At 38.4% G+C, this 25445-nt stretch overlaps 2 protein-coding genes, 1 long non-coding RNA gene and 1 pseudogene across 7 annotated transcripts in view; 2 read left to right on the top strand and 2 right to left on the bottom strand.

Moving 5' to 3' along the window:
• LOC109503028 overlaps positions 1-8374 on the top strand; it is a 43152-nt gene extending 34778 nt beyond the window's left edge. For 2 of the 4 annotated variants that reach the window (XR_002744678.2, XR_002744677.2), the window contains 2 exons: positions 2592-2740; positions 4262-4562. This is a non-coding gene — a long non-coding RNA (uncharacterized LOC109503028). Of the gene's footprint in view, positions 1-2591; positions 2741-4261; positions 4563-5871 lie in introns of those variants that run through there. The other 2 variants (XR_006582891.1, XR_006582892.1) reach the window with 2 other exon arrangements.
• LOC101098124 (bile acid receptor-like) overlaps positions 1-17861 on the bottom strand; it is a 50450-nt gene extending 32589 nt beyond the window's left edge. Inside the window, exon 1 of one of the 2 annotated variants that reach the window (XM_045033318.1) lies at positions 17756-17861. The gene's annotated coding sequence lies outside the window, so the exon portion shown is untranslated. Of the gene's footprint in view, positions 1-13757; positions 13877-17755 lie in introns of those variants that run through there. The other variant, XM_045033319.1, reaches the window with a different exon arrangement.
• LOC101098364 lies at positions 11141-14045 on the bottom strand (annotated as a pseudogene).
• Positions 17760-24886, top strand: SIKE1 (suppressor of IKBKE 1). Its single transcript, XM_004001118.6, has 5 exons — positions 17760-17999; positions 18237-18342; positions 19206-19348; positions 20972-21085; positions 22927-24886. Exons 1-5 carry the CDS (start codon positions 17841-17843, stop codon positions 23026-23028), a joined length of 624 nt encoding a protein of 207 aa, XP_004001167.1. The 5' UTR covers positions 17760-17840; the 3' UTR covers positions 23029-24886.
• Positions 24887-25445: the final 559 nt, after the last annotated feature.

Here is a 25445-nt window from a genome sequence, read left to right as displayed (position 1 = left end):
ACTTTGCTAGCTAAAAGATCAACAGTAGCATCGGAGCAGGAAAAAGCACGTCGGGTGATTTAATCCCTGATCTTTTTTCATTACTATTCTATTAGAATGTTGGTCTGTGGCTATCTGCTTCCCTATTGTGTTCCCGGTGCCCATCTCAGGGCCTGGCTCAGAATGCGTGCTCAGTATTTCTTGTGTGGATGAATAGACAAATGGATGAATGAAGGATGAATGACGGCTATGCTAACCAATTGAGCTAACTGTCCAGAAATTGAAAGCGAAGACGTAATAAAGTAATACTTCTGGCATTCGAGAAAGTCAAAATACTCAATTAAGGAGCCCATTATCTTACACCTTCACTTTTGAGCTCAACATTTATTTATCCTCATTTTGTAGGAGGAAAACTGAGCACTAGTAGTTAACAGTTTATGCATCTGTTAGCACTTTATCTCCCTGGGCCTTAACTGTTTTCATTCATATTTATTTAACCAATTAGTCATGTATACCTTATGAGCAAACACCATGTTCGTTTTTATCTCCCTGGCGCTTAATACAGTGACTTGTGCATAAGAGATGCTCAATAAATGCTTGCTGAACCCAAAGTTTAAACTTCTCTAAAAATATTTTCCTTTTCATTTTTAAGTTGTTTCTAGTGTATTAATATAGTACAGACCTTTCGGAATTCAGGAATGCGCAGATAATACCATGGGCATTTCTACTTATTTGTGACAATGTATTTTTGAAATCTTATTTTTTTTTTATTTTTTTTTTAAACATACCACTTGTGTATTTTTTTTTTAATTTTTTTTTTCAACGTTTATTTATTTTTGGGACAGAGAGAGCCAGAGCATGAACGGGGGAGGGGCAGAGAGAGAGGGAGACACAGAATCGGAAACAGGCTCCAGGCTCCGAGCCATCAGCCCAGAGCCTGACGCGGGGCTCGAACTCACGGACCGCGAGATCGTGACCTGGCTGAAGTCGGACGCTTAACCGACTGCGCCACCCAGGCGCCCCGAAATCTTATTGATTAGCTCTGACTTACGAAGAAATGGCTCCAAAAATTTATGACTTCTAATTAGCATTCAATAATATTTTAGAAATTTCTTCATTTGGATTTTACAGAATATTACACATTTTAAAAAATTATATTAATACAACAACCAATGAAAAAATTAAATCTTGTTACAACCCCAATTTCAAGAGTAGAAAATTTATCTAATGTTCCAGTTACAATTTTCCTATCTGGAGAATTTAGAAAATAAAATTTCCCAGAATTTTCCCATAATATCAGGGACAATCTAGGAAAAAATACTCATTTTTCTCCAAAGTGGCAAAGGTACATAGGCACCTGCTAAGGGTCCGTATTCTGAGAGGAAACACACACACACACACACACACACACACACACACACACACACACCATCTGATTTAAATCGACAAGTAAATCTCCTTTATATGAATTAAAGAACTGAATGATATCAGGGAGAATTTCAGTCACCACTTATGATACTAACACTTTTTACCTGGAAATTTCACCATTGGTTTTAGACTGTCAGATATGTTTTATAAATGCACATTAAAATATAGAATTAAACACTCTAACATTTTTCCCATTATACTTCCCCTTGTTCCTTGATATTATGTTTGGCATAATGTTATAGAAATGCACATGATTTCTGAGGATTGTTTTTTGGCATTGCCAGTCTGTTTTGTGTGATGCAGCACTGACAGATCAGCTCAGGCTCTAATTGTAAGAATAAAAAATTTTTCACATTTTTAATGTAGTGTTTATGACTACTTGACAGTTCTCTTTACATTAATGTCAGAGTTAGAATGGGTATTTTTTTTTAGATTAAGGAGGAGGATAGTTGCTCTGGATGATAGCTGCATACAGGGGAAGAGTTGCCCTTTCTTGTTTTTAACTAAATCAAGTAATTCTTTGTTAGCAGCTCTTCTGAGTCCTACCAGAATGGAACTTGTCTCATTTTGACAAGATGCAGAAGTGGCACTACTAGATATTAAAAGCATTAAAACATTAACCTTTAGCAACCTCATTTTTCACTCAGTACCCGCATTTCAGTATTTTATCAAACTGAAGTCAAACGCTAAAAATTGGAGTGAACAACTGATCTATTCCCTTTAACCTAAAAGAATAAATGTGATAGAAAGTAAGGCATTAGAAGGAAGAGACAGTATAAATAGTTGTTTTAGTGTTAACATAATTCTAAACACTTATGACTGGTGAAACTAGTGTCAGAAAGGGAATTGGTCAAGAAACATCCTCTGTGATTATCTGGGGGGGGGGGGGGGGGGGGTGGAGAACAAGATCTCTTGAATTCACTTTGACCCCAAGGCCCTCCACTCCCTGTTACTAGCACTAAGCTCAATTAACTCACTTACAATTCCTGTCTGGCCCCTCCTGGTCTTTGAGTTTACAACTCCTAAAAGGAAAGAATATATATTTGGAATAATGCATATAATCATTCCAAGTTGTGGAGATGCAATTCCCAGGGTTTTGTTTGTTTGTTTGTTTGTTTGTTTACATACCTGCACATCTTGTAAGCAATACACTTATTCCCTTTGTTCACACTATGTTTTCAAAGACAGGTTTAGTGGATTTTGGTACTTGGGCTGTCCAAAGCATCAGACTCCAGCAGTCTTCAACTGATGAGCTGCCGTAAAGAGGCAAAGTTGCTATTTGGCACCTTTGCAAAGAAACTTCCCCAGGAATCTGGCTGGATAACTGTTCAGGGTAAGCTGAAATCTGCAGTAATGACTGAAGAGTATCATGGCAGGATGTGTGCTCCCAGCCCTAGGGTCAGTTTTTCTACTTCTGCCTCACCTTAGGACTGTTTTCCTTAGGAGTCATTTCTCAATAAACTGACTAGTTCCACAGCTCAATCTTCTGTGCTATTTAACCCTGAAATCATCCCAGACTAGCACCGGCTATTTATGGACCAGGCACTATACTTGGTTCTTTGTATATATTGCCTCTTTCATTTCTACAGCCACCATGTTACACAAGTACTCATGTAATCCTCATTTTATAGATGAGGGAACTGAGGCTCAGAAAATTTAAATGGCTTTCCCAGGGTTACATAGCTGGTAGGTGTTTATCCAGATTAAACCTAGGTATATTCAACTAGGTATATTCAAAGCCCATACATTGGTTCAGGAGGAGTAGGTGAAGACAGGAGATAAACTGGCCTATCCTCCTCAAAACGCCAATCACAGAGGGGCGCCTGGCTGGCTCAGTCAGTGGAGCATATGACTCTTGCTCTTGGGGTTGTAAGTTTGAGCCCCATATTGGGTGTAGAGATTACTTAAAAATAAAATCTTAAAATAAAAAAAAAAAAAAGAAAAATGCTGATCACAGCATAGCATAATATATAGAGATGTTGAATCACTATGTTGTACACCAGAAACTAATGTAACATCATGTCAACTCCACTCAAATTTTTTTTTAAAAGTAAAACAAAACAAGCAAACAAAACACTGACCACAATATGTATGGCCTTGTGACCAGAGAAAAGGAAGAGGCCTGAAATAAAAACCATAATCCTCACTTCCTGGGAGCACCCTGTTGGAACTTCTTGGCTTGTTCTTGAACATGGCCCATCTCATACAAGACCATCAGTAGAACAGACAAACTAAGCTGAGTGGTCCAACAGGACAGTATTATGACATAAACATAAGACTACATTTTAGTTCTCATCTACTGGGACATGGAACTATCCATCAGGGAGAAGACTGTAGAAATGGGCATAAAGGAGTAGCTGGAGGCAGAAGCTTGAGGCAGAAAATTCTCATATGGCCGAGAAAATAGTCCCCCACATTTTAGCTAGATCGATAAAGTCAAATATGATAAAGACATTTAAGGCTACTGACTTAGAGTCAGAGGGACCTGACCCTAAAATGAATTCCTCTTCTATGAGATGCTAGAGCTTCAAAGGAGACTTGATTATCCAAGATACATTGAAGGAGTGTTCCTTCAATAATTGAAACATAGGATAGTAAAATATCTTGATAGTCTCTAAATGAGATTAGACTGAAGTCTCAAAAGAACACTAACATAAGTAATCTAAGTGAACAGCCTCAATCATGTTATTTACAACCAAAATACCCAAATTTTTAGTATGTTCACAGAGTTGTGCAACCATTACCACAATCTAATTGTAGAGCATTTTCATCACCCCCAAACAAAGCTTGATTTTGAGACTTGAAATACTTAAAATACTAAAGAATATAATACATTGTATTCTCTTTCTCCTAGATAATTAAGAATAACTGTTAAGCAAGATTTGGAAAACTGAACTTCCACTATGCTTCAATTGGCAATATTATATATTACACCTTAAGCCAATTTAAAATGACTAAGAAAGTCAACTTAAATATTTTCCCATCTAGCCTCCTGCCAGCGAAGCAATCACAAACCAGAATCCGCCAGCCTGACCCAGACCACAGGGACTACCCTGCAGACTCATGAACAAAATAGTTATTGTTTTAAGCCATTAAGTTTGCGGGTAGTTTATTATGGAACAAGAAATAAATGATCCGCCTTCTGAGTCACTTCAGTACTTTATTCCAAGCATTCAATGACCACCCCCGCTACCATTCTAGGTACCTAATTTTACCTCCTTTTTCAAATAAGAAAAACAGACATACTTAACTCCCCACCCTGACCAAACATCGCACTATAGCATAGTGGCCAAGAATACTAATCCTAAGGCCAGACTCCCAATTATTATCTGGACTCTGGCACATATAAGCTACAAGGCTGAGAGAAAACTACGTGTTCCTTCTCCGTAAGAGTAGGGACAGTGATAATACGTACTTCATACAGTGGTGGGGAAAAATATGAATAAAGCCGTGAGACCATTTTGTTTCCCATAGTCAACACTAAAAATATAAGCTACTATTATGTTTATTGTGCACTGGCCAGTGACCTTGACTTTTTAACAGTTTCATTCACAACCATATTCAGTATTCATATACCATAAAATTCATACATTTAAAGTGTACATTTCAGTGATTTTTAGTATGTTTATAGACTTGTGCAACCGTCACGACAAATCTAATTTTAGAGCATTTTCATCACCCCCAAACAAAGCTTGATTTTGAGACTTGAAATACTAAAGTGGCTGTCAGACACATCCTTGAGGAAAGGCCAAAAGTCCAACAGGGAATACCAAATACTGATGCCAGCCTAATGAGCAGGAGCAGAACTGTAAATAAGAGGTGAAGCCAAGAATTGGGGTCAGATGGAAACAGACCGGAGAGGAAATGAAGTTCAATACATAGCCACAAATAGTACTAGCCTGACTACGGCTAACACTTTCACATTTGCCAGGCTGACTTAAAGGTGTGGCACCAGGGAAAGTTTCTCACTTCCCACCTTCAGACCTACTCTGTCAAGACTTAAAAATCTAGGACTTCCCACCAATCTCTGCCCTCTAAAAGGTTCTAACACAGGGGCGCGTGGGTGGCTCAGCTGGTTAAGCATCCAACTTCAATTCAGGTCATGATCTCATGGTTCCCAGGTTCTGTGCTGACAGCTCAGAGCCTGGAGCCTGCTTCCGATTCTGTGTCTCCCTCTCTCTCTCTCTGCCTCTCCCCTGCTCACACTCTGTCTCTCTGGCTTTCAAAGATAAATAAATATTAAAAAATTAATAAAAAAAATAAAAGATAAAAGAAACTACAACACAGGAAAAGATGATTATTTAAAACAAAATTTTAGTCATCGTTGCCCTTGTATCTACTGGCAATACTTTACCACAGAGGGTTCCCTACCAGTGACCTTCAGTTGGCCACAGTGGTATAGAATGACAGTTCTCCTCCCAAAGTTCGGGGTCCTTTCAACGCTTTTTATCCTTTCCTTCCCAGGCCATGGGTTTTCCTGCTCTTTCCCAGACCCAGCCAGAGTAAAAGTCTGGCCTTCTCTACTTAGGAGCCTCATCTCCTTCTCAAGGATGACCGACGGTGGGAACAAGTGTGGTATTCAGGAAAGATCTCCTATTTCCCACCACACAAAATATGATATGGACCCTGGCCGCAGGAAGCCACAATAGTTTAGAGTTTCCAAAGTCTGACTTACTCAGCCTTAACAGGGATCACATGTGGCTCACTGACTGTCTCACCCAGCTGCCACCGTGTCAGATCCAGTCCAGCTCCTTTTCCCATACTTTCCTCCAGGTTACACTGAAAAGATTTCAGATCTTCATGTTCCTCTTGTGGTCTGCTCTCCCAATTTCTTACAAACAAACATTCGTAACAAAGACCTACACACTCCCAAATAAAAGTAATTATTATATTCTGTCATAAAGCAGCCTAATTCTGGAATGATAAAGAAAACAACTAACTGTAGGCAGCCTGTTCTGTAAAAGATGCAATTATGTGTAAAAGATGCACATAATCCACAATGTTAAGCCAAACTTTAATCATCTCGAAATTAAGCGTACTAATTTGTTTTGTTTCACCGGGTCAGGATCATCCCCATACAGTAAGTAGTATTACTCATTATTCAACATCTCCAACACTGAAAGAGGTCACCAAAATGCTTACAAAACAACTCCAAGCTCTATCATACAATATAGAGACTGGCTACTGTCCTTAAAATGACATTCTTTCCAGTTCATGTGACTTGTCCATGCCTACTTCGACCACCTGTGGTCAGGGGGCAGGATCATAAGGGCCTATAATCCCTTAAATATTCTTACAAAATCCAAAAATCTCTGAAATTTGAAAGCTTGTTTTCATAACTCATTTGGCAGCAAAGCTGGCTACCTCCCACTATATACAAATATTAACTCAAAATGGATAAGAGACCTACATGTAAGAACTTGAAAATATAAAACTCTTACATGAAACAAAAGTAAAGTTTCATGACCTTGCAATGTGCAGTAGTTTCTTAGCTATTACAGCTACAACATAAAAAAACAAATTAAAAACAGGTAATTTACATTCCATCAAAATTAAAAAACATTTGTACTTCAAAAACTACCATAAAGTAAAAAGGCAAGCACAAAATAGAGGAAAATATTTGCAAATCATATATTTGATTAGGGACTTAAATCCAGAATATAAAAAGAATTCTTATGACTCAGCAAAAAGACAAAAAATCCAACTTAAACATGATCAATGTGTTTGTATAGACACTTCTCCAAAGGAGATATATCAAGGGCCATTAAGCATATGAAAAGATACGCAACATCGTTAGCCATGAGGGAAGTGCAAATCAAAAACACAGTGAGATACCATTTCGCCCCACTAGTATGGTTCTAACAACAACAACAAAAGGAAGGATAACAAGTGTTGGCAAAGATGAGAAGGAACTGACAATGTAAAATGATGTGTGGCTGCTTTGGAAAATAGTTTGGCAGTCCCTCAAAAAGCTAAATGTAGAGTTACCTTATGACCAAGCAATTCCACTCCAGGGTATTTAACCATAAAAATCAAAAGCATATGTTCCCACAAAAACTTGTACACAGATGTTCATAATAGCCAAAAAGCAATCCAAATATCCATCAACAGATAAAGAGGTAAATAAAATGTGATATATTGTTCCATTGTATGGAACATTACTCAGTCATAAAAAGGAATGAGGTTCTCATACACACCACAATATAGACAAACCTTGAAAACACTATGCTAAGTGAAAGAAGTCAGACACAAAAGATATATATTCTATGATTCTGTTTAATCTGAAATACTCAGAATAGGCAAATCATTAGAGACAGAAAATTGATTAGAGGTTGCCAAGGACTAGGGTGAGAGGGAAATGGGAAGTGACTGCTAATGGTTATGGAATTTCTTTTCAGGTAATGAATGTCCTAGAATTAGTGTTGATCAATACACAACTTCTAAAATCTACTAAAAACCACCAAATTGTATGCTTTTAAAGGGTGAAATTCATCATACGTGATATCTCAATAAAGCTAGTATTAAAAAGTAAAACAAAAAACATGACCTGGGTTATTGCTGAGTGAGGTTATATATAATCTTTAATACCCATGTTAAATCAATATGCATTTATTTGCTGCAGAAATCTGTTTAATTTTGAGTACTTCCCCAGACCCTGCCAAGGGTGTTCTATATCAATATTATAGATCTCAGTGCCTCCGTAAAATCTTAAATTTTCTGAATCTCAGAATACATGGGATCCAAGATTTTTATAAGGAATTATGGGATTGTATAACCAAAACCTGACTTATCATAAAAGTCTGAGCTTGACAGATAATACTAAAGCTCTTTCATGCATGAAGTAGGAAATAAAAGTATCTAATACATGGGGCTGGTCCGAGTGCAGTGGTGTTTATAATTAATTGATCACAGCCAGTTACAGATTTCTTTGTTCCTTCTCCACTCCCACTGCTTCACTCAACTAGCCTTAAAAAAAAAAAAAAAAAAAAAAAAAAGAAAAAAAAATCTAACACATAGGATAATCATGAGGATTAAGTAATTAATATAAAGTCCTTAGAACAGTGACTGGCACATAGTAAGCACTTATTAAACATCAGTATTGCTATTATTCTTGTTGAAGTAGGAGTTTGGTTCCAATGACAGCTCTTCTGGATCTAATCCCTTCCATTAGACCAGGTATCAGAGATGTTTATGGTTCTATAAAACCAGTATTCTCTTCTGTAAACTTTGGCTTCCCATGTCAGAAGAAGGGGGGCAGGATGTAGGCCTCCTGAGGCACAGTACAGAATGGTAATAGGAAAAAATATCACAGAATAGCATAATGAGAGGTAGAATTGAATGGAGTTGGTTATCTCTGTGGCTTTGAAATGGACCCAAAAAGTCGTCTTCCAGATTTTGATAGGAACAGATTGTACAAGCATAGCAAAAGAATTAGACAGGGACTTCCACAAGACTGCCTCTCCTGTAGGCCACTCTCTGTTGTGCATACTGAAGCACTCTGCTTTGTATAATGTAGATGTCCTGGAGGGTTGTGGTTCAACAGTGTGGGAAATTGTGGGAGAGTACTGGAATTGTGGGCTTTAGTAAAAAGTATATTAAAGTATTGTTTGCAGTTCTGCAGGGGTGAGGTAGAAGGACCAGCAGTGTTATCTAGAGTAGATATGGTAGTGGAATTTGTCTTCCAGAATTCTGTTGATATAATCTGTTTGGCAAATTGGTCCTAAGGTGATTGGCAATGGACATGTGGACATACACAAAGGAATCTGACATGATTACCAGAGTCATAATAAGTCTGAGGGCCACAGGTAAGTTGTTAGCAAATCTCTGGAGATAACTCTTTAAAACAGTGGAGATGACTACATCAATCAGGAATCTAGAATACGGGCCTTTTGATTAGAACCATTTCTTTCAAAATTCAAGGGGGAAACAAAAACAGTCTAATATATTTTTCAGCTAGGGCTGAAAGCTGCAGAGTTTTCAAGAGTTCTCAGGGAACCTGCACGGCTTTTTGTCAAAGCTTATAAACAAACCTACGTTCCCCAGTTCTGGCTGTATGCATGATGTGAAAGGCAAAACTTTGATAAAATTGCCCATTTTATATGGCATAGGCTAAGCATTTTCATTTTTCTCTGAGTTGATGCAAACCAAGGTGGTCAGACTTCATCATCTCGGGATTCCCATTTCCTTCAAAGTAGTTTTGAAGACAACTTGACTATCTTCTTACCACTTCACAGCTTTGCCTCAACCAACACAGTCTTCCTTACAAAGGTATAACAGTTTCTTATAGAGTAGACTCTTAACATTCCTGAGTGAAAAAGCCTGAGACTTTTATGATACTGCAAATTTGAAAAGATGACTGCAGCATACAATTTTCCCCACAAAATGAATACAAAACCACATACGCAACAATAAAATGGTGCCAGTGCAGAGTTAAGTTGTTGCTTAAACCAACTCACTAGCTAAGCAGAGACCCTACACACTAGCTTGTAGTAGAAAAATCACCATACTTCATGGACTGTCACGATCTTTTGAGAATACTCAAAGGTCACGAATGCTAAATCTTCAAATTCCAAGAATCTTCTGTGATGTGGCTCTCCATACGATGGAAGGGGATCTGTCACTGTTGGTTATATGTTTCCATAATTTAGGGACACACTGATCCGTCAAGGATGAGGGTAAGGGTGATAAATCTTTTGAATCAGAACACAGTGCCTACCCATTTAGGTGGGCCCATGTTACAGAGTGAACTATTTACAATCTCATTCATGTTTTACGGAACATTCAGTAGGCTTTGGAGCCAACTTTGCCTCTTAACCCAGGTTGATACTCTATATTATACAGTGATTCATATCTCACCTAACTCAGTGTTTCTGCTGACAAATAACTCCATAACTTCATAACATATATTGCATTTAGAAACAATACCTCATTTGCTTTCTTATTAATCAGCTGGCCTCTCTTTCCTTTCACTTTACAGTTCCAAAAAGGAGGGAGGGGATACTTTGGGAGTGTCCAGGCCTGAGAGGAAGTAGAAAAAAAATATCTTGCCCTTTCTGTCAGGGTGGACTGTGGGAAAAATCAGAAGATTGTGGGAAGACACAGACACATACAGGTCCTGACCTTTCTTCTGTGAAGTCCCAGGTTAAAGTCCAAAATAGAATGTTTTGTCCTGCTTCCCATTTGAAATTCTATGCAGATATAAAGCATTCCATTCCATACCCATTATTATTTCTTCTAGTAAAATTTGACCTCATCGGGTCTGCTCTCTCATATAATACTAATTTAAATTAAATTAAAATTAATTAGTTAAAATTCCAGAACCTAACCTTCTAAATGCAAGTTTTCTTTTTTTTTTTTTCAAGTTTTAATTTAAATTCCAGTTAGTTAACATACAGTGCAATATTACTTGCAGGTGTAGAATTTTGTGATTCATCACTTACATACAACACGCAGTGCTTATCACAAGTGCCCTCTTTAATACCTATCGCCCATTTAACCTGTCCACCCCCACCCCCGACTTAGGTAGATTTCTTTTAAACAAAGAGTTTGATAATCTGTATCTCGTTAGTTAAAGAGGAGGACTCCTTGCTGGCCCCACAACAACCATTGCTGATATAAAGAAGAGAAATGGTGGGGCACCTGGGTGGCTCAGTCGGTTAAGCATCTGACTTAGGCTCAGGTCATGATTTTACGGTCCGTGGGTTCAAGCCCCACATGGGGCTCTGTGCGGACAGCTCAGAATCTGGAGCCTGCTTCAGATTCTGTGTCTCCCTCTCTCTCTGCCCCTCCACTGCGCTCTCTCTCTCTCTCTCAAAATATTAAAAAAGAGAAAGAGAAATGGTGATCACAACATGGAAGACACCCAGATGTTCCCACTGGCCTCTAAGGAAATGAGAGCAGTAGCTGAGAAACTGGCTAGGAAACTTACCAGAGGAATTCACTGCAACATCAGGAGGTACCCAGGTGGTCCTATAACTAAGGATTCCAAATACTGCCTCAGCCAGGAACCTATTGAGAGGTATGGCCTTAAGGAGGTATTAGATGTATAAACCCCTCCCCACTGCTGCATATGGGTCAGGGAGGACTACTAGGTCCCGAGTCTAGAGAGGAAAGACCAAGCTTTCTGAGGGATGGAACCAGACCAACCACACCTCCAAAGGCTGGGGTTTGCAGGGGACACTCTTTGCCCAACACCTCCAAATACCCATACTCCATCATGGGTCGAAGTGGGGAAAGGGGGATGAAATCTGAAAAACAATCACACATAAGAATCTGATTTACCTAAAGAAGCTGTTAAATTACTTAATTAGACTAGGTTTATCAGACTCAACTAAAAGCTAGGGTTGGGGTTTTTGCCCTATTTTACCTAATAAGGTGGACATGGGGGTTCACAAGAAATTGCAGATTACAGAAAATAAGCTACAGTTTGTGCACATATCTGTGTAACAAAAGTAAATTTGTGACCCTATTGCATATAGTTTTACAAATTGATCAGAATTGGTCAGCACACTTGTGAAAGATTTGGAGCACATTAGATGATAAACACTGGATTATACACAGAAGTGTTTTTTAAAAATAAACAATTAAAAGCATAGTCAGCCACCCTTTGGTCTGCACTGACTCCACCATTGTTAATAGGACTTTGGGGCTGCATTCACCTGCCTTCCCACTCTGCCAGGGAAGCAGATTCAGCAGAGTCTAATCCAACAAGAGGTAGTTTGGGTTTCTTAACTAGGACCACCCATCTTGCTGTTCTCCCAACATTGTGATAATACCCCAAATGCCTGTTTCTTGGATTCCCTCGTTAATTTAAATAAGAATAGGCTTTTTGTTTACTTAAGAAATATACCCATCACAGTTTTTGTTTCTTTGTTTGTAATCTCCATACATGAAGGACAAGAAGGGTGAATTTATGGAAAGGCATGGAATAGATTTCCTCAGAGCCTCCAAAGGGTATCAACCCTGCTGATACCTTGACTTCAGACTTCTGGCTTCCACACATGTGAGAGAATAAACTTATGTTGTTAAGCCACCCAGTGGTAATTTATTATGATAGCCCTACAAAACTGATACACACATATAGTTGTTTTGTTTTTTGTGGGTTTTTTTAAACGGAATCAGAAGAACATCGCCAGTGATCACCAATGATGTTCTTCTGATTCCGTTAAAACACACACACACACACACACACACACACACACACACAACAACAACAACAACAACTATATGTGTGTATCAGTTTCGTAGGGCTATCATAATAAATTACCCCCGGGTGGCTTAATACAACATAAGTTTATTCTCTCAGATGTGTGGAAGCCAGAAGTCTGAAGTCAAGGTGTCAGCAGGGTTGATACCCTTTGGAGGCTCTGAGGAAATCTATTCCATGCCTTTTCCCTAACTTCCGGTGGCTGTAGGCAAACCTCGGCATTCCTTGGCTTGTAAACACACCATTCCAATTTCTACTTCCGTCACATGACCTTCTCCTCTTTTTGACTCTGTGTGTCTTCTTCTTTTCTGTCACTCTTTTTTTTTTTTTTTAAGATTTTATCTTTTAGGTAATCTCTACACCCAACACTCAAACCCACAACCCTGACATCAAGAGTCGCATGCTTTACTGACTAAGCCAGCCAGGTACCCCCTTTTCTGCCACTTCTAAGGTCGACTGTCATTGGATTTAGGGTTCATCCTAATCCAGGATGATCTCATTTTGAGATCCTTTTTTAAATTACAAATGCGAAGGTCTCTTTCCAAGTAAGGTCATATTCACAGGTATAGGAAGTTAAGGCTTGGACATATCTTTTGGGGAGACATATCATTTGGGGAAAGATCTCTTTCCAAGGAAGGTCACAGTCACTGGTACAGGGAGTTAGGGCTTGGACAAATTACTAAGTAAAACAGCAAATCAGAATTACAGACTTCTTAGATGTTAAAGGTTATTTTCACAGACCATAGCAACAATCTCTGAAGTCAGGGTGTCTCTTAATTAGAATTAACATTTACAAGAAGTTTTATGATACAAAACGAGTATCTGCTTTTCTGACTTTCTAGAAGACTAAACATTTTTCCTTATCTTATTGAGATTTCTTTTACCATAATTATGAAGGTCTGTGGTTTTTCAAGACCAAGTCCTAGAAAGCCATTAGTTAGCAACAACATGAAAAAAAATAGGTATGAGAGCTCAAAGCTTACCATATGGAGGACAAAGGAGCAAAATAAAATAGACCCAGTTTTCTAATCTTAGACCAACAATTTCATTCCAAATGTCTCCTAGAGGCATATACCATATACCAGAAACCATTTTCATGCTTCTCACTTTCATACACCTCATAAATTGGCATGGATCCACTCACCATGCTGTGTCCATTCACAACCAGGAAGAAGACTTGATTAGCATTGAATTGTAAGAGCCTGCTAATTATTTTGATGAGTTCCCTCATTTTGATGTGATCAGGTGCAAAGAACTCAGTTTTATCCAGGATAGGAAACTGCTTCTCACCCTTTCTTGGTTCTATTATCACTGGGATTTGGGTAGGATACTGCTCTTGGGTAAATTTGGCATCTTTTATTCTTTGTTGCAAGGTGCGGAGCCACTTGAAGGTCTTCTCCAAGATCTTGGCATAGGAGATTGAGATAGGATGGCATCAGCAGTGGCTCTGACTGTGGAGATAGTAACTCCTGAAAAAATTTATTAAATAGTTACTATGTCCCTTTTCTTCTGGTTCTTCCTCCTTCATACGTCCCCCTCCTCTCTTTTAACTCTTCCTCCATTGGATCCTTCCCATATGAAGGCTATAAACATGCTCAACACTTGTTCATAAAAATAAAAGCAAAAATGGCAACAAAAACCCTGTATCCTGTTTTAACCACTACTAGAATCATAGTATTGGTCAAGGGTTGGAGTTTACTGTTTGCATTTGGCTTTTTAAAAAAGTGCACAGAGGCACCTGGGTGGCTCAGTCACTTAAGCATCCAAATCTCAATCTCAGCTCAGGTCCTGATCTGAGCCCTGTGTTTAAGCCCCATCTTGGGCTCCACGTTGGGCATGAAGCCTACTTAAAAGAAAAAAAAAGATATATAAATATACACATATATAATTAATAATTAATGTATGATAATTATACATAACATGTAACATATTATATAATAATATGGCTTAGTATATATAATAATTAAAATATATTATTATTATTAATTATATGCACAGAAATTAAGGGTACTAGAGAGATCGTGGTTCACATTGGCTATCATAAGTTCCCTGTCTATTCAGGGAAAGAAAATTAGAGCATAACAAAATAATCTGATAGGTAGAGAGATTATGACATATTCAGAAATGAAAGAGCTGGATGAGGTCAAAGAGACAGTAGTGGGAGAAAAGGCTGCAAGAACTAGACAGATTAAAATAAAGGTTGCAGTCAAATGATTAGATATGAAAGTTTAAAATCCTTTTTTTTAATGTTTATTTTTAAGAGAGAGAAAGAGAGAGCACAAGTGGGCGAAGGGCAGAGAGTGAGGGCGACAGAGTATCCAAAGCAGGCTATGCACCAACAGCAGCGAGAAGCCCCATGCGGGGTTTGAACTCCGGAACTGTAAGGTCATGACCTAAGCCAATGTCAGATATTCAACCCACTGAACCACCCAGGTGCCCCTGAAAGTTTAAATTCCCGATGAGGAAAAATTCTTAGTGAATGATCACGGGTGTGGTCATGGATGCCCAAAATAAATTCAATGTCTCTTGAAATGAAAAGGCGAAGGAAGACATTATATAAATTGTCCACATAGACATGAATGTCACCCAAGATGAGAGCAAACCAATGAAGTAATCAAAAAGACTGTAAGCCAATTCCTTATCCTACGAATAAAGGGGACTATCCAAGGTAGTCAGTAACTGACAACAATAAGGAGGGACAGAAGATTCCTCAGCTGCATGATGTAAACTTCAAACAAAGTAGAGGTTGTAATTACACAACCAAGTACAAGTAATGGTTTGGCAGTGTCATTGGGGAATTACAATGACAGTCTAGTTTTCAGCCCTAACATGGGTGGGGCATAGAAGAATAATTGCCACCATGGAAAGGGGAGCATGGCTTGTGGTGTCCTTAAGGGAGAGCTATTAGAGAAGAAGAAGACTTGAAGTAGGGAGAAGACCAGTTGGGAGACTGTTGCTGCATCTGGGTGAGAAAGGATGATGGCCCAACTACCCAGTAGCAGTGAGAATAAAAAGAAGGAAATATGTCCTAATGGTACAAAAGAGATAGATTGCTTTGATAACTAATTAAGTGTAAAGAATAAATAGGAAGAATAAAGGACAACTTTCAGGATGCTCTTTTGGGCAAATGGATATATGAATATGCTCTTTACTGAAACGGGGAAGAGCAGGTATATAAACATCAATAATGAGATCGGGTTTTGATCTTCTCCCTCTGCAAATACAAATATATTCTAGGTTCATGGAAAAGATTGGGGCTACAGAGATGAATTTGAGAACCATCATCCCTGAATAGAAGTCAAAGGTAAATAAGTGAAAGAGATCACTTAGGGAGGGTATTTTGTTTTGTTTTAATGAATGAATGAAACCTCTTTGTATCTGTGGCTCTACATTATTCTTTATTCTGTCGGTCAGTGGTCCTGATTTGTTATTTTTGTTTAACTTGTTCCCCATCACCCTCTTGACAATCATTGAATGTCTCCATTGTGCCATGTGTTGAAATACAAAAGTAAAAAGCATGGTTCTTTCCCCACTGCTTCTCTAACCTGTCACTACTTCTCTGAGGCACTTGCCTGTTTTACCAGCCTCCTTATGCTGTCATGAACTTCAATTATTCATAAGAGTATGAACTCTTTCTCCCATTAGAATATAAACTCCCTAAGGGGAGAGACCTTGTGTCATTTTCTGAAGCATTCTCAGACACTAAACAGTGCCTGAACCAAAGCAGTCTCACCAAAAACATTTATTAAAGTAATGAATGAAAAAGAACAAAGATTGGCATACAAGCTTGATATGGTAAACTCTTATAAACCAATATAACAAATAGTATGGAAGTCAGTGCCATTCTGGTTAAATTTATTATTTGTTAATTGAATTAGAAAGGAAAAATAGGCAAGCAGAAAATAATAATGACTGCATCTCATACCCATGAAGATGGCTATCAAAAAAAAAAAAGAAAGAAAGAAAGAAAGCACTAAGTGTGGGCAAGAATGTGGGGAAATTGGAATCCTTATGCAATGTTGTTAAAAATGTAAAATGGTACAGCCACTGTGAAAAACAGTATGATCTTTCCTCAAAAAATCTAAGGCAGAATTATTATTATATGACCCAGCAATTCCACTTCTAGTAAATACCTAAAAGAATTGAAAGCGGGGACTCAAACAGATAAGCAAACATCCCTGTTCACAGTGGCCAAAAGGTGGAAGTGTCCCTCAGTGGATGAATGGATAGACAAAATATGGCACATACATTTGACGAACTATCATTCAGCCCTAAAAAGGAAGTAAATTCTGAAATGCATAGATAAACCCTGAGGACATGTTAAGTGAAATAAGCTAGTAACAAAACAACAGATATGATTTGTATAATTCCACTTACTGTACTTGAGGTGTCTAAAGTAGTCAAATTCATACAGACAGAAAGTAGATTAGTGGTTACCAAGGGCTGAGAGGACTGCAGAATAGGGAGTTAGTATTTAATGGACATACTGTTTCCATTTTGCAAGATGAAGAGTTCTGGAAATGGATGGTGGTGATGGTTGCATAAGGAAGGCAATGCACTTAAACAGAACTAGAGTATACACTTAAAAAAGGTTCACTGGGTTAAGCGTCCAACTCTTTATATTGGTTCAGGTCACGATCTCACCGTTGGTGGGATGGAGCCCAGTATCCGGCACTGTGCTGACAGCGTGGAGCCTGCTCGGCATTCTCCCTCTGTCTCTCTCTCTCTGTCTCTCCCTCCCTCTCTCTGCTCCTCTCCGACTTGCTCTAGCTATCTCCCAAAATAAATAAACATGAAAATGCTTAATATGCTACATTTTATGTGTATTTTACCACAATTTTTAAGAATTAATTTTAAAAAGAAACCAAGCACCAATTAAAAAAAAAAAAAAAAAGATGACTGAACAGCAATCCACATCAGTCAGAACCCACTGGGAAAAAAGACACGGACCAGAAGCCAGCTTGACTACCTGGCCATCGGAGCCAGAAGCCAGACGCGAGGCCAGGCGGGGCCAGGCCAGGCCTGGGGCTCCGCGCAAGGCGGGCCGCACGGCGAGGCTGCTAGTTAAACTGGGTCACCGGCGGACTGGGCCGCCACTGCGCAGGCGCATATGGCGGCTGCCTAGGCGCCTTTTAAACATACCGGAAGTGACGTCTGTAACGCTCAGACAGGTTCAGGGAAGGTTCGTGTAGGTGAGCAGGGCGGGGGGCCGTGGTCCTGGGCCGCTATGAGCTGCACCATCGAGAAGATCCTGACAGACGCCAAGACGCTGCTGGAGCGGCTGCGGGAGCACGACGCGGCCGCAGAGTCGCTAGTGGATCAGTCCGCCGCGCTGCACCGGCGGGTGGCCGCTATGAGGGAGGCGGGGACGGCGCTTCCGGAACAGGTCGGGCAGAGGGTAGGGGGCCGTGCCCGCGGGTTCTGTGCACCGGGAGGGGTCGAGGGCATAGGACGGTGGGAACCCGGCTTTAAATTTATGCCTGCTCTCAGAGGGTGGCGGTGAGACCTTTCTGCGGGGTCGGGGCTGAGAATGTTGCCCTGGAGCCCCGACCCCAACTTCTTCGGTTGCATCCGCGGCTGTTTTCCTGTTAACGGCGCGCTTAGTCTGTCTCTGTTTGTCCAGTATCAAGAAGATGCACCCGATATAAAGGACATGTCCAAATTCAAACCTCACATTCTGCTGTCCCAAGAGAACACACAGATTAGAGACTTGCAGCAGGAAAACAGAGGTTAGTCAGGTCTTTTTCTGTAGTTATTATTTTCTAATATCCAATAATGTTTCAAAAGTTCTTGCCAAACTAACTTCACATCTTATATGTATCTCCGGATTAGTACTTTGAAAAAGGGTTATCCCTTGCCGGCCCAGTAACAATAAAGTTTCCGTTACCCTTTTTAAGGTCATCTGACTGATTTTGTATTTATAGGCTGCTTACCAAAAGGGGTGCTTAGTAGAGCTGAATTATTGCATGGCTTATTTGTGTATCCCCATATGGATATTTGCATAAGAAAAGAGTTAATATCCTCAAGAGCTTAAATTTTTTGTTTATTAATTGACATAAACACTAAGATTGAAGAAGTTTTTTAAATGTTCTTGTGCAAGGTGGAAGAAATGAATTTTATCCTCAGGATATATATTCTCAGGTTTAATGAGTAAATTATCAATGATAGTATGAAGTTATTTGTATGTCAGTTTACAGAGAGCTTTCACATATATCATCACATTATATTCTCATATCTTCATTTTGAGGTAGATAAGCCAGTATTTAATATTACAATGCAGTTAATAGGTTCAGAGAGGTTAAATGATTTGCATAGGAGTAGTAGTAAGCTAGTAACAGAATTGAACCGAAACCCATATCTTCTGGTTCTACATCCCATGTTGTTTCTACCAGACTATGCTGCCTCTGCCTAGAAAGTTATTTTTCAGATAGACCTTAACTGTTGAGTTTTGTGGACTTAAACACTGAGTTATAACTTTGCATTCACAATATCTCATGGACTGTCATAAAATTCCAACTTTAAGAGCTTTGGCTTTGAGAGCTCTCTCTCAGACATCACTGCCAAGTGATTTTATTGATTTATTTTCTTATAGAGCTATGGGTTTCCTTGGAGGAACACCAGGATGCTTTGGAACTCATCATGAGCAAATACCGGAAACAGATGTTACAATTAATGGTTGCTAAAAAGGCCGTGGATGCTGAACCAGTCCTGAAAGCTCATCAGTCTCACTCTGCAGTAAGAAATTTTGATGAATAAGTTCTAAATGAACAGGATTGAAATCTTGAATTGTTTTAAATTGTTTGCTTGTTTTTGAAGAAAAGTAAGCTTGTTTTCCTTTCATGTTTATCATATTTGCTTTGATTTCCCTATACCTTTGTAAGGATATGAATAGAAAGAAGGGGGTAAGGGACTGTTCAGGTGCTTTTCTCTGAGTGGGATTAAGGTTCTTCCCTTCCTCACCAAGATCTCTTTTCAAGATTAATGGATGCTTAGTTCCTTGACCAAACATAATGCCAGGTAGTGCTGAAGGTGCTCAGTAAATATTTGGTTGCTTATTAAATTTTTTTAAATGTTTTATTTATTTTTTGAGAGACAGAGACACAGAGTGAGCAGGGGAGGGGCTGAGAGAGACAGAGACAGAATCCAAAGTAGGCTCCAGGCTCCAAGCTGTCAGCACAGAGCCCAGCGGGGCTCAAACTCACAAATCACGAGATCATGACCTGAGCCGAAGTTGGACGCTCAAGCCACTGAGCCACCCCGGCGCCCCAATATTTGGTTGGTTATTATTGTACTTTCACTAAACTATAAGCTCCTTGATTGTAAGGAGCATGAATTCTTCTTTTATCCCTAACATAGTACCTGGCACATAGCAGGCAGTCAGTAAACCTTTATTAAACTGAACTACATAGCATCATACTATGTTGTCAGAAGTATGGTTTTAAAAAAATACATGGCGTAGTTTCTATGGTTTGGTTGCTTATGATTTAATTTGGGAGACCTAGTAATTGTGCTTATGTTTGTAGAGTGCTTCATAGTTGTCATTGTACATTCACATGTACTATATCATTTAAAATGGGATTAAAAGATGGGCACCTATTTGCTCCAGGGAATTTATGAAAGATAAGTTGCATCTTAGATTCCTTTGAAAGCATTTTACTGACTTAACAAAAGTCTTAGGGAGCAGGAATATTTTAAATATGTGAATAGCTCTCATCTAGAAGAGAAAAATAAACGATTTTCTGTTATCTGGAGGAAAAAACTTGAACCTTAAAAGAGACAGTTTAGTTTGGGGCGCCTGGGTGGCTCAGTTGGTTTAGCATTGGACTTCAGCTCAAGTCATGATGTCATGGTTCATGGGTTCAAGCCCTGCGACAGGCTCTGTGCTGACAGCGCAGAGCCCACTTTGGATCTTGTCCCCCTCTCTCTCTTCACCTCACTCACTCTCTCTCAAAAATAAACATTTAAAAGAGAAAAAAAAAAAAAACAGTTTAACTCACATGAAAAACTTGCGAAGAGATATGTCCAATGATACAATAAGGTACCTTGGAATGCGGTAAGCTTCCTGCCAATAAATATATTCAAATTTAAGTTAAACAGCCACTTAGAGATGTTGTTCAATGGCCAGTGGTTGGTTAGACTAGAATCAATCTTTTGAAAACAAATTATTTATTTGTGAATACCACAAGATAACCTGATTATGTCTTTGCCTCTTCAGACTCAGATTGTGATGAAACTCCTGTGTAACTTCTATAGCATAGATTAAAGGAATTTTTTAACTCATAATGCATATGTTCTCGTGAACATCTATAGAAAAGATAACTTTTCACCTTTGTCTTTTCTTAATCTTAATCTTTACAGGAAATTGAGAGTCAGATTGACAGAATCTGTGAAATGGGAGAAGTGATGAGGAAAGCAGTTCAGGTGGATGATGACCAATTTTGTAAGATTCAGGAAAAACTAGCCCAATTAGAGGTAAGATTGTTGCTATTATAGGGTCACAATATTCAGGGAGTTTTCTTAGAGTCCAGAAGGTATGCCATTGCTATCCTAGGCAGTGTATTGATGTTTTCTGTGTGTTCATGATTTAAAATTAAAACTCCTGTTCTACATCCTTTCCAAGAAAGTAAATACAATCAGTAGCAAACAATGAAAATGCCAACTATGTATTGGCTAGAAATTGAGATATTATCATATTGAGAGGGTAGAGAGAGTAGAAGAGACAGATTACATGTGAGCTAAAAACCCTCCTCTGCTATAAAAGGAAGTCAGATAATGTCTTAAATTGATCATCAAGAAATAGCAGTACAGGGGCACCTAGGTGGCTCAGTTGGTTAAGCATCCAACTTCGGCTCAGGTCATGACCTCACGGTTCATGAGTTCGAGCCCCACATTGGGCTCTGTGCTCACAGCTCAGAGCCTGGAGCCTGCTTCAGATTCTATGTCTCCCTCTCTGCCCCTCTCCCACTCACACTCTCTCTTTCAAAAATAAACATTAAAAAAATATATATAGCAGTACAGGCATAATAATTACTATTAATTATTCATTTATTAACTATGGAAGTAAGTACCAAAAGAAATAGATAAAAGTTTTAAAAGTAGTTGCCCTTGGGGAACAAAGCCAAGGGCATGCTATTTATTTTATAAGCCTTATAGTTTTGATTTTTTAAAGGCTCTTTTCATGTAATATTTTTATTATAATAGCAATAATTTACCAAGGGAAAAAAAAAAGACCTGGAGGTATTAGAATCCCATAAAATTATTAAGAAAACACATAACAGTAAATCATTTGAATGTTGCTTATTACAGGATGCTGTCATGGCCCCTTTGAGAAATATCAGAGAGAAAGAGAGGATCCCTGCACAGAGTCTACTGAAAGGAATAAGACTAGTACTTATATGATATGAAATGGTTTGTACATGCTAGGAGAGATGCACAGTACTAAGGGAAGCACTTTACATGTTAGACGATTTAATGACCATGGACGCAGACTCTTGATGAAGCCTAAAAATGCTATGGTTTCCTAGAATTTCCTACAGAGAGAATGAGGATACAGAGTGCAAGCTGCCCTAGCTGGAAATCAAAGGGAGAGACAAGGTCCCAAGTAGGAATTAGGAGTTAGTTAAAACAGTAGAACAACCTTGTCTATACTATCCCTGATTTACCTCAAATATGGAAATAGCCCTAAGGAAATGTGGAACAAATTTTACTCAGTATTTTAAGTGGAAAGGACACCAACATCAGATTGAAACCCTAGCAGTATCACATCCACATTGTCTGCGTTTGGACAAGTTTTTGGACTTTGGTGAGCCACAGTGTCCTTGTCTTCTAGAGAACATGGATGTAGGGAATGGTACCTGCCCTACATGTTGTTGTGAGATGATATATGTAGGACACCCACTGGTACCTGGCTGTGGACCCATGAGTAGTTTCTTCTCCTTTTCTTCCTTCCTCCAAAACTGTAGCACATTCAGGAGAAAAGACTGAGCACAGTAAAAATATTATTAGGAATTTAAAAGGTAGAAGAAATAGTAGTAAAACTAGTGGGATCCACAAAAAGTACAACAAGCACCGAATACCTCAGGTGGAGAGAGACTTTGGGTTTTTTTCCTTGTAATCCTAACATGTGGTTTATATAAATTACTCAGTAAATGTATATTAAATGATTAATAATTAGTATTTTAGGAAATTCTCAGTTATTTTGTTTCTTTCAAATGTTTAAAATTAATATCCTTTCTGTTCCTGGCCCAAAACAATGTATTCTGATACAGTTTGACAATCAAAATACTGAAATAAACATACCTTTTTTTTTCCAGCTTGAAAATAAGGAACTTCGAGAATTATTGTCCATCAGCAGTGAATCTCTTCAGGTCAGGAAGGAAAACTCAAGGGACACTGCTTCCCAAGCCATCAAATAACTCCACTTCTGAATGACAGCTGGAGATTGTCAAGGAAGGAAGTTATTATCTTTCTATTTGAGTATTGTCCATGTAATGTCTTGCCTCAGACTTGATTTAGTGTTGATTAAAGGTATCAGGTGGCAGTTCAGAAATTCGAAATCAGATTGGCTGTCCACAAAACAGTTTTTGGGTGTGTTCGTGAAAATACACACTGAGTTTCACCATTCCTTTCTCTGAGAGACTACTTTTAATTTTCAGTTCTGGGACCTTGATTTATATAAACTGTGTTACCAGTTCCTTTTTGTTTGTTCATATCTCTGAAACTTAGAGCCTTTTATTATAAGCCAGCAATTTTATTTTATATAGGATTGTAAATTACAATTCTAAAAAATTTTTAAAAGAGATTAGCTTTTTAAATCTACTTGGCATACACCTAGATTTTTTTTCCAGTTGAGAAAAGTAATACAATTCCATAGAACTAGATTAGTAGATTCTCTGATTTGTAACGTCATTCACCTCCTATGAAGTTTTAAGTCTCTCTGGTGCTAAGAGTTGGCACTTTATGACCTGGTGTCTTTACTCTTAATTTGAGAGAACCTACTGCTAGTCCCCAAGAAACATACTTGAAAATAAGTCCACCTTTTTTCTAGTGATAGTAAAGTCATTGTATTGTTCAAAGAATCCTGAGAAATTTGTCCCGTGTATGTGCATATACACATGTACTCTTAGTTAAATCCTAAAGGTAGCTTTTATTTATTCTATTTGATATTAATAGTCAATTTTTCAATATTGTCCTCATAGGAAATCTTCAACTTGGGTGATTCACCCAGTTGAAGAGCATACAATAGGTTTATTCACATCATGGTTTTTAATGTACAACATTCTGTTTACTATACATAAAACTTCTTTTTATAGTTGAGTACCATCACTTACTTGGATGTCTTTCATTATTAGTACTGGCAGTTGGCTTTCTTTTTAGATCCACTTTTCACAAGGAAGCAAAAGTTTATCACCTAATGAGAGTTATTACATTCATCGTGTTGTGCAGACAACAAAGCAGTGTTGAGATTCAAATGCTGAGTGGTCAACTAGGCTCACTCATCAACTCATTCTCCCATCTCAATTTAGTCACATGTGATATTTACAAATTACTTCATGTTATACTGTCAGATTAGGTTTGCCTAAAAATAATTGAAATAACAAATCCTAAACCTGTCCACATTTTCCAGTAGTACTAAGCACCATACTGCATAGGAGAGACCCAGTATTAAAAAGAGTTTTTTGTTTGTGCTTTGTGTGATGTAAACTTTCATACTGCCATAAAGAATTAATTCCAATTAAAACAATAAAACTTCACTAAGATATCCTAAAAGCATCTGATCCCAGTAATACTGAAATGGCTTTGCCTATAGTGGTGGTCTTTAATAATCAGGTATTTTAGAATTTGTCAAATTTCTATTCAAAGTCCTATACAGAATTTGAAAAATACTACCACCCCCAGTGTAGGCATTTTTATCTTGTTTTCCAAGAGTAAGTAAACCTTTAGTCCAGCCATTTGGCTTGAAGTATATACCCTAAGTGCCACTGTGTGTCCCACAGTTCCACTCAGGAGGCAGTGGACTATACAGGGCCATCAAATGGCCCATTAAAATATGACATGGTGTCTCTTTATCTGCCTTATGTTCCTTTAAAGGTGTTTATAAAGTACTTTACATCTTAGATATCAGGATAAATGTCTATGTTAACTTTTCACCCCGGCAAATCAAAAGCTTGAAGTCTGAGTCTAAAGAGCTCTCAGCACCCTACATAATGTAATTCTGGCTAGTGTTAATATGAATGTTTCTAATAAAAACTTCATTTTGAGAATAACAGTTAATTTTATTCCGCAGTGAGTCTAATTATCAGGAAATACAAAGGTCTATTTTTCACATAATAGCAACATGTCAAGTAGACAGGGCTTTTCATAAATATTTTATAATTAGCATAATGTAGTCGATGTGTAAGTCTACAAATAGTTGCATCTAAAATGGTTTTAGAAGGGTACTTCCATGGCTCAGTCGGTTGAGCATGATTCCAGCTCAGGTCATGATCCCAGGTTCGTTGGATCGAGCCCCACATCGGGCTCCATGCTGAGCTTGACCCTGCCTGAGATTCTCTCTTCTCTCTCCTTCTGCCCTCTCTACCCGGCTCATGTGCTGGCGCTCTCTCTCTCAACTAACTAAACGAACAAATAAATGAATAAATAAAATAGTTTTAGAGATTTCCTCATGATTTAGAAATCCAAAATTATATGATTGCAAATCAAATTACAAAAACTGAGTTTAGAAGTACCTTGAAAAATGCTTAAATATTACTGATCTTACCTTAATACCTTTTACCTTGACTTATATTGATAATTTTCGCATAATTTGATTCAAACATTGAAGGTCCATTCC

Source organism: Felis catus, chromosome C1, assembly GCF_018350175.1.
Source record: "Felis catus isolate Fca126 chromosome C1, F.catus_Fca126_mat1.0, whole genome shotgun sequence".
Taxonomy (NCBI): Eukaryota; Metazoa; Chordata; class Mammalia; order Carnivora; family Felidae; genus Felis; species Felis catus.
Note: the sequence above shows the minus strand (reverse complement) of the source record. Positions and strands in the feature narration are given on the sequence as shown.